This window comes from Nothobranchius furzeri, chromosome 17 (genome assembly GCF_043380555.1).
Source record: "Nothobranchius furzeri strain GRZ-AD chromosome 17, NfurGRZ-RIMD1, whole genome shotgun sequence".
NCBI lineage: Eukaryota > Metazoa > Chordata > Actinopteri > Cyprinodontiformes > Nothobranchiidae > Nothobranchius > Nothobranchius furzeri.
Genome location: NC_091757.1, coordinates 50,833,880 through 50,842,093, shown reverse-complemented (window position 1 = coordinate 50,842,093; position 8,214 = coordinate 50,833,880). Strand labels below are relative to the sequence as shown.

At 44.6% G+C, this 8,214-nt stretch overlaps 1 protein-coding gene across 1 annotated transcript in view; it reads right to left on the bottom strand.

The window, feature by feature from the left end:
• Positions 1-949: 949 nt before the first annotated feature.
• The window catches only part of LOC107394082 (zinc finger SWIM domain-containing protein 6), a 63,383-nt gene continuing 56,118 nt past the window's right edge, over positions 950-8,214 (bottom strand). The window contains exons 11-14 of the mRNA XM_054731784.2: positions 3,871-4,028; positions 3,614-3,777; positions 2,126-2,207; positions 950-2,048 (exon numbers count right to left, since the gene is read on the bottom strand). Coding sequence (XP_054587759.1) covers positions 1,183-2,048; positions 2,126-2,207; positions 3,614-3,777; positions 3,871-4,028 — 1,270 coding nt within the window. The 3' untranslated portion in view covers positions 950-1,182. The remainder of the gene's footprint in view (positions 2,049-2,125; positions 2,208-3,613; positions 3,778-3,870; positions 4,029-8,214) is intronic.

Sequence of the window (8,214 nt, the reverse complement as noted above, 5' to 3'; positions counted from 1 at the left end):
ACACAATGAACTAGCACAGTAGCAAGTCTAATTTCAATGATTCACATGCACAGAGGGTAGTGTTACTGGCCGAGTCTGAAGCGAACCATACAGCGACGGTCGTGAGGATGAGCGAGGGATGAGTTTTACTTTCCTTTTTGTGGGTGGGGGGGTTGTTGGGAGTACTGAAGGCAGTGATGTACAGCAGAGCAGAGCACAGAAAGACTCACGAGTGGATTCTTAGTCATGGTTTCCACTCAACATCGGGTTTTAATTAACACTGTCGGCTATCATGGGCTAAATTTAAGATAGCATAAATGGGATCAGGGTCAATACCGTATCATGAGGTAGTCGTCTCCCATCTGGATTTTCTTTTTTTAAAAAAATTAAAAAAATGGAGCTTTATCAGTCAAATCTCTCAATTCAAAAGTTAATACTTGCCATTTTTGTCTGTTTACTTTCCAGAACTGGTTCTTTTGAGCAAAAAGTTGGGTCGGACCTAACGCCTGGAACCCAGAGAAAGCTAATGGCTGCTCAAGTGCAATGAAAGCAAGCAATGAAATGGATGCTAAAAGCGGCTTTCTGTCAGTGCTAACCCAAACTGAGCCGAGCCAGCGAGGGCCTTATACGAAAGAGAGGTGCGCCGTGTGGTTTAAAGCCGTAGTTTCTCTTTGAGGATACCGAGACATTTGTTTTTTGTTTGTCTTATTGTTTTTTTTTGTTTTGTTTTTTTAAACATGAGCACTATTGTACAAAGGCTTCAGCCACTCAACAAGTCACTCATTTAAACATTGAAAATGGGAAAAAATAATGTTTCAAATCATAGAGATAAAGAAACAAAAAAAACTTTAAAAGCCATTTCACTTCTCATTTTCATCTCGCACACATGTAGAGAAATACACACGACATTCACAACATGACAAATTTCCTCTCTTCTGAAAAATAAAAACACTTCTGTACACGTAGTAGTAATAATATTAATAATAATAATAATAATAATGTTTATAACAATAACAACAGCAAGAACAATAATACCGCATGTGGCTCTGTTGAATTTTTTTGTCATCTTTTCCTTTCTCTTTTTGCTTCATGTTCCAAGTCACGTCCTTCTCACTTTATTAGTTTGAAAGATGTTCAAAAGGCAAGTTAATAGAAAAGTACTAGAGTGGAAGCGGAGGGTTCGGTCGCCCCCGAGCCTCACCCTCAGCCAAACCGCTCCCTCACCAGCATCATCAGTTTCTTTTTGCCCTTGTAGATCTGTTTCAGGTTGTCTATGAACTGGGTGAACTGAATGTGTCCGTCGTGAGCCATCATAAAAGTCTCCCGGGCCTTACCCAGGAACTCGATGAACTCGCTGTAGTGGCGGGGGCTAATGTGCGTGAGGCGCGAGTGCGTAGTGTTGATGTAGGCCCCGATGGTAGCGTCCAGCAGCTGCCTGAGCGGCGCCTTGTCCAGCGACATCAGCTTCCCAGAGTTCCTGCGGCTGTGCAGCACCGACACAAGGCCTGGCGTGGTCAGCGTGCATCGCCGCAAAATGTCAGAGAGCACGGTGGCGCACTTCACGCTTTTTACCACCAGGGGGATAACTGCAGCTAGCTCGTTTTTGCCCAGCGAGTGGCTGAGCGCGCAAGCCCAAAGAACGTCATTAATGGCTGGGTGCGTGTCCTGGTTGTAACTGAGGTTCAGATGAGCCATCGCTAGCGTTGCCAGCTTGTACGCTCGCATCGGGTAACCGCGGTGTTCCATGTAGCGTGCAATGGTAAACAGCTGTGTGTAGCTCATTCCTGTTGTTGCAGCGTCCAGTACAATCTGGTAGGCTGTCTCGAAGGCAATTTGGTCCTTTTCACAAAGTGTAAGAGCAGAGAGGGCGCAGTTCTGGGGGTCCTTCATGGCACACTGTAGGGCGAGTGTTCGGGCAGATGAGGCCAGCTTCTCCTGCTGGTGGCAGTCCAGGTGGAGTCGGACGATAGTGCTATTGGACATGACGGTGGTGGCCACGATACTGGTGGCTTCTGTAGGGGTGAAGAGGGTGAACCAGCTCTGCATGATGCTGTCCAGTGCATAAACACCTGGGAGACACAAAGCAGACTGTATGAAGAAAACGGGAAGGGAAATGTGAAGAACATTTATCTGGGAGAGGACTCACCAACTTCAGTGGCACATGTGACTAACCAGCGCACCATCTCTCTCCTCCTCCAGTTTAAGGTGGACAGAGTTATTCTCATCACCTGAGAATGACAGAACATTACGGGACAGTGCTTCTTTAAGAGAATACCCTTATTCCTCTTACATCAACTGAATTGCCATTAACTTTTCCAGAACTGCGCTGCTCTGGGTGGCTGCATGTTGGAGTAGCTCTGTTGATTATATGTAAGTTTTGCCTTTTTTTGGGCATTTTTTCTTCTAGTTTCTCAAGAAAAACTGTATTTTTTTTGGACACTTTACTTTTCTGTTTCTGGTGATGTAAAGCTTGGAGTATTTTTACAGCTTTTTTTTTTTAGCTTTTTTCACTTTTTGAGCATTTGTTATGATGTGTAACCATGGCAACAAGCTGGTTTACAATCGGGAGCAGCTGATTAACATTGGAAAGGCTGAAATAATACCTCAACTGAAGCCACAAATCCCAAATGAGCTAAAACGCAAGAAGCGTGGGTGTAGAGCGGGAGCAAAACGGAGACAGGGAAAGAGGAAATTCAAACCATCTCTTCCATCGATCATAATGGGCAATGTGAGATCACTGGCCAACAAGATGGAGGAACTCCAAGCCCTTTCAAGGACTCAGCCAGAGTTTTGGCAGTTTCAGAACCGCTGGAGGAGATAATGCAAAGAAGGATTCTCCAGAGAATCAAGAAAATGATGGACAACCCTGAGCATTCTCTTCACAAGACTCTCCGACAACGGAAGAGTGTCTTCAGTCAGAGGCTTCTTCAGTTTGGCTGCAACACTGACCGCTACTGGAGATCCTTCCTGCCAACAGCCATTGTAATATACAACAACTCTTTGATGACTTGATTATTATTATTATTATTCTGAGCTACTACAGCAATCAATTTCCCTCTGGGATTAATAAAGTATTTTTGAATTGAATTGAAACTACTGCTTCAGTTGGCTCCTGTTAAAGTACTAAAGTGAGGTTTGAGGTTTTGAGGAAGTCCGGTTTTTGACCGAGCCATTGCACCATAGCTCAGTAACCAGCTCGGTAGCCTAGTGGTAGAGTGTCCGCCCTGAGCCTGGGAGATCAGGGTTCGATTCCTGGTCGGGTCATACCAATGACTCTGAAAAAGTGGGACCCAATGCCTCCCTGCTTGACACTCAGCATTAAGGGGTTGGATTGGGGGGTTAAACCACCAAATGGTTCCCGAGCGCGGCCGTGTCTGCAGCCCACCGCTCCCCCAGGAGACGGGTCAAATGCGGAGAACAAAGACAACTGATGGGACTTTAACTTTAACTGCAACAATAGCAAATAGATTTTGCTTTGCAGGTCAGTCTAACCATGCCGCTTTGTAGCCCCAGCAGCTTGGTTCCCTAGATAATTATTAGTTTTACTTAAAACCTAAACAATGACATTGGAGTATTGGATTGGATTAAAAAAGAGAGATTTGGTTCATCCAACAGCACTGATGTGTTTGCACACCTGCAGTCCGAGCTCCAGAGAGACTTTGAGAAGCGTGATGTCCGGCAGGCTGTCCATGAGAGTGGCGATTTTGAACGCGTCCTGTGCCAGTTTGAAGATGTGAGATGAGGAGTGAATGTTTTTCTGGATGGACTCCAGGACCGTCTCCAGCCTGCGGCTGTCACCTGGAAAGGAAGCAAAAGAGCAGGATCGAGTCAGGCCAGGACAGAGATTGCTGTTGCACCTATACCCGTATGTATCTGCAAGTGAATGCGCACCTTTGGCAGCAGTGAGCATGGTGGAGGCCAGCTCGCACTGCTGAGACTCTATATGGCTCAGGGTGAACCAGCGCGGGTAGCGGTTGGGAACTACAGACACGATGTGGTGAGGTCGTGAGAGATCACCAGACGAGGCCGTGGACTCCAACACCGGCAACCTGATGGAGAAACGACAACAAAAATATGCCTTTAAATATGATTAAATATTCATTAATTTAAATATATTTCAAGAGGATAAAACCCTTGAGGTGCAACATCTAGTTTTCGAGGGGTTCCCCCTTTCTATACAGCAAAAAATAGAGGATCTGTAAGACTGCTGCCGGGTATAATTCTGAGTTAATTAATACAAAACGAAAATAAGGAGCATCAATTAGTGTTTTTAGTTTGAGTAAATGTGGTCTTATGGTTGGTCTTATGGTCTTTAGCTATTTAATGTGAAATGATGATGTTGATCCCTGCTGAAAGACAAATTTCTGTAATTCCTTCATCAAAACTAAAATAACTGTGATACATTACTCTCAACACGAGCACAAAGGAAATATTTCATTTCCAATATTGGCAACAAAACTATTAAATTGATAAAGCCTTCAACAGTAAACTTAGAAACAATTAGAAATAGGCAAGAGATGAGTATAAATGGTATTCCGGGTTTAACCGATTATTTGATAGAACGTTATTCTAAATCAAGTGGAACTTTGATGAATGTTCTTGTCTCAAACCCCCAGCGAGTCTTGCTTAGTATGGGCAAGTCAGTGTCTCGATGCACTCTGCTGGGTTTCCTTAAAAAGGAAATTTTTAACTAATCGGCATAATGAACTGAACTCAATCGGACCGCTTACTTTGTGAAGTGGCTTGAGACGACTCTAGTTGTGATTTGGGGCTATATTAATAAGCTAAATTGAATTGACACAAAAAGTCAATTTTTCAATGTCTTTTTTTAAACCGAGGGACAAAAAAGAAGTCACCAGCCTTTAACTAAAGATTCTAATAAGACCTGAAAGGCTTTAAAGGGAGCCTAGGCAGTTTTGGCTTGCTTTTAGCACCCCCTTGTGTCCGTTTAGTAGAACCAAAAGCAAAATCTCCTCACATGCATGTGTGTTTGTCTTTTAACGCCTTAAGCTGGACGGACACTGTGCGACTTTTTCACTCGTAGCACTCAGCTTCAGCTCAAACTGTACGACTTCCTCGCAGGGCAGATCTCACGAGTCATGTGCTCACACTGTACGACCCAGTTCTCGGATGTGACGTGACTGCTCACACTGTACGTCTGGTAGCAACACGTCGGACCTAAAAATATGCTAAAAATAGCAGTTTTTACACAACACGTCAGACATTTTTGTCTTGTTTTCACTGTTGTCCTTCGGGAGTGCTGCAGGAGGACACACAGGGATTTATGGGGGTTGGATGAGGAAAACAAAATAAAGAAAGTAAATCTGTGTTTTGCGATCAGTTTAATTTGACATGAACACGACAAACACGCTTTCTTGACAATTTTTGTGAGTAAAAAAAAAAACGTGTAGAAATAAAAACGAATAACGTGTGTTATTAGGGAAATAGCGGGTGAGCGGTGTTGAGGCAGGATTGCGCATGCGCCGTGAGCGGTTCTGATACTTTTTGGGTCGCAGCTGCTCGCAGCGCCGCTTCAACAGTGCGATATCCTCACGAGGAACGAGCAAAACACACCAGCAGTTTGTGCGAGCTCACGATTGCTGATTGGTAGCTGGTCACGTGGTGTTAATCGCCTCTCGTGCAATCTCCCTGTACACTACACGACGCTCAGCGCAAAAATCGCCCCGATCTTGTGGATTCTCGAACGAGTGGAAAATCGGCTCAAAAAGGTGAAAAAGTCGCACAGTGTACACCCGGCTTTAATCTAAAAGCTGAAATGTCTCCCCAGGCTTCCATAAAGGGAAGCTAATGCCTCATTCCCATCTGTACCTGGTCGGCCCTGCCCGAATAGCTCCAGTCGGCCCCAGCCTGGCCCGGTTGACTCCACACATCCTTGCTTAGGTATGCAAGGAATGCAGTCAGAGACATTTTCAGCTTCTAGGTAATCAGCATGATAATGAATGCTGATGAATTGAGCATGCCTTAAGCCCATGTGGGCTGATTCTACCCACCAATCAGAGGCTTGCTCTAATGGAAGGTGTGAATTTGCTGACTGATAAGCCGGCTTATCAGTCAGCAGTGGGTGTGTTGGCCCTGGTCAGCCAGAAGCAGACCACCTCAGAAAGAGGGCTGAAAAACAGTCTCGTTGCACCCTGAAAAAAGGCATGCCACCAAGATGGGGACAGGGGCTGGGTGTTCTTTCATTAAACCTGTAAAGCAGAGCTATTCAATTCAGGGCCTCAAGTGCCTGTATCCAGCATGTTTAGTGGTTTCTCTGCTCTGAATCACCTGTGCAGCACCTCATCAGGGTCTGCAGAAGCCTGTTAATCACCTACTAATTGAAATCAGGTGTGTTGAAGCAGGGTTAAAACCAAAACGTGCTAGACACCGGCCCTCGAGGCTCAGAATTGGATAGCCCTGCTGTAAAGGGTCATTTTAGCACATGCTGGCTCAAGAAAATGCTATGAAATAATGAATAATTTGCATAATGTCTCTTTAAAGGGGCATTATGGAAGTTTGAAAGCCAAAACGTGTATTGAAATAATAAGTTTCTTCTTCATACATTATCCTGCAATGTCCTGGTCCTGTAGAATGAGCCCTGGCATTTTTACTGTGATTGCCTGTTTTTCTGTAAAATCACAGAAAAAGAGAGATGCTCGGGTCGAGCAGGCTGCTTCATGCACGTTCACGCTCAGGCATAGCCCGTAGCATTTGCTATCCGTAGCTTTAGCAGCAGAGAGAGAGGCAGTGCCACTTTGTCGCTGTTCCTAACGCCTAGTGACAAAGCTAGCTACATTTCTGAGGACCCTTAGCTACTTTCTTCTAGATATTTCCTGCAAATTAGCAACAAAATAGCCACTTCCGCTCTGAACCATTCTTTGAACGTTGTTTCAGCTGTCATCAATGATATAAATATTACAGGTACAAAAGACGTCACTGGCGCTGTAGCTCACCCAGTAAGACAGCGGACTCCTGTGCGGAAGACGTGGGTTAGATTCTGGATGTCAACATAGTTTATTTAGAGTTAATTTTTTACATTAATGGTATATTTTTTTACAGTAAGATGCCCAAATTTTTATTTGAGACTCGCCGAACAGCATTGAATTCACAGATAAAAAAGATGTGGGTTCAACTTTCATTTTGGAACAATTTTTCAAGCAAGGGAAGGGAATGATCTGAGCATGCAGGAGGACTGACCCATCATAAACCTTTGTCGGCTGTGCTGAAGAGAAAGGTACAGAACCAAATTACTGAATTAATAAGCTGCGCGTTCTCCTGTCCTCTGCCCCCCCCCCCCCCCCCACACACACACACACACGGGACTGTCTCAGCTGTTATTTTCGTTAAGGAGTGTGCACGTACAGCATGCGCGCCTCGTGCACGAGCCTACTATTGAAGCTGCTATTATGCTTTTGGCCTGAGGGGGCAATCGCGAGCATAAAAATTCAAAAGTCCGTAAAGTCCCTCTAAGTAAGCTGGAAAGTCAAAGTAAATACATTTGAAGCTAAACACTAACCAATGAAATTCACGTCTGTCTTTTAACGAAAGCCGGGACAAGCGTTCACACATGCTACCGTGATGGGTTCTGAAAAGAAAACGTGAAATAAAACATCACGAGTGTGTAGACAGGGAGAAGTGTGTTGGTATCTGTGTAGTCTAAAATTGGAAATATAAGCCGATATAAGTCAGTAATCTACGCAGGATGATATCAGAAAACAGAAAGCTCCCCAAATCATCATCACCAAAGTGAAATCGCCTCTTTCTTCTTAGAGTAACAAGCTCTCAGACAGAAACAGCATATCGACAGAAAACGTCTTCATTACGGAGGTTTGAAAGTGACTTCAAAATGAAAATGACTTCAGTCATCACCGGGGGATTTTTGCAAACCTATCCCTGCAATTTACTTTCAACCTAGTGTTTAATCACCGAGAAACTAAGGTATAATTAGTATTTTCTTCACTTTAATTGGTCGTAATGAAGTCAGAGCTGTGCAACACCTGCTGGAGGATGAAGGAGCCTCACAAGTTTCTGCCTCTCATTATAATCATCCAGACAGGGCCGAGTCTTCACGAGCGTCAGGAGCACAGCGTCATTACACACTGTGGCCGGCTCATCTCCTCTTCTGCTTCACCCCCCCCCCCCCCCCCCCAAAACCCCAGTTTCAAAGGTCTCCTCTCCTTCAGAAGACAGCACAACCTGGCCTTCTCTCAGCCAATCACAAAGCTAATTGAGTCC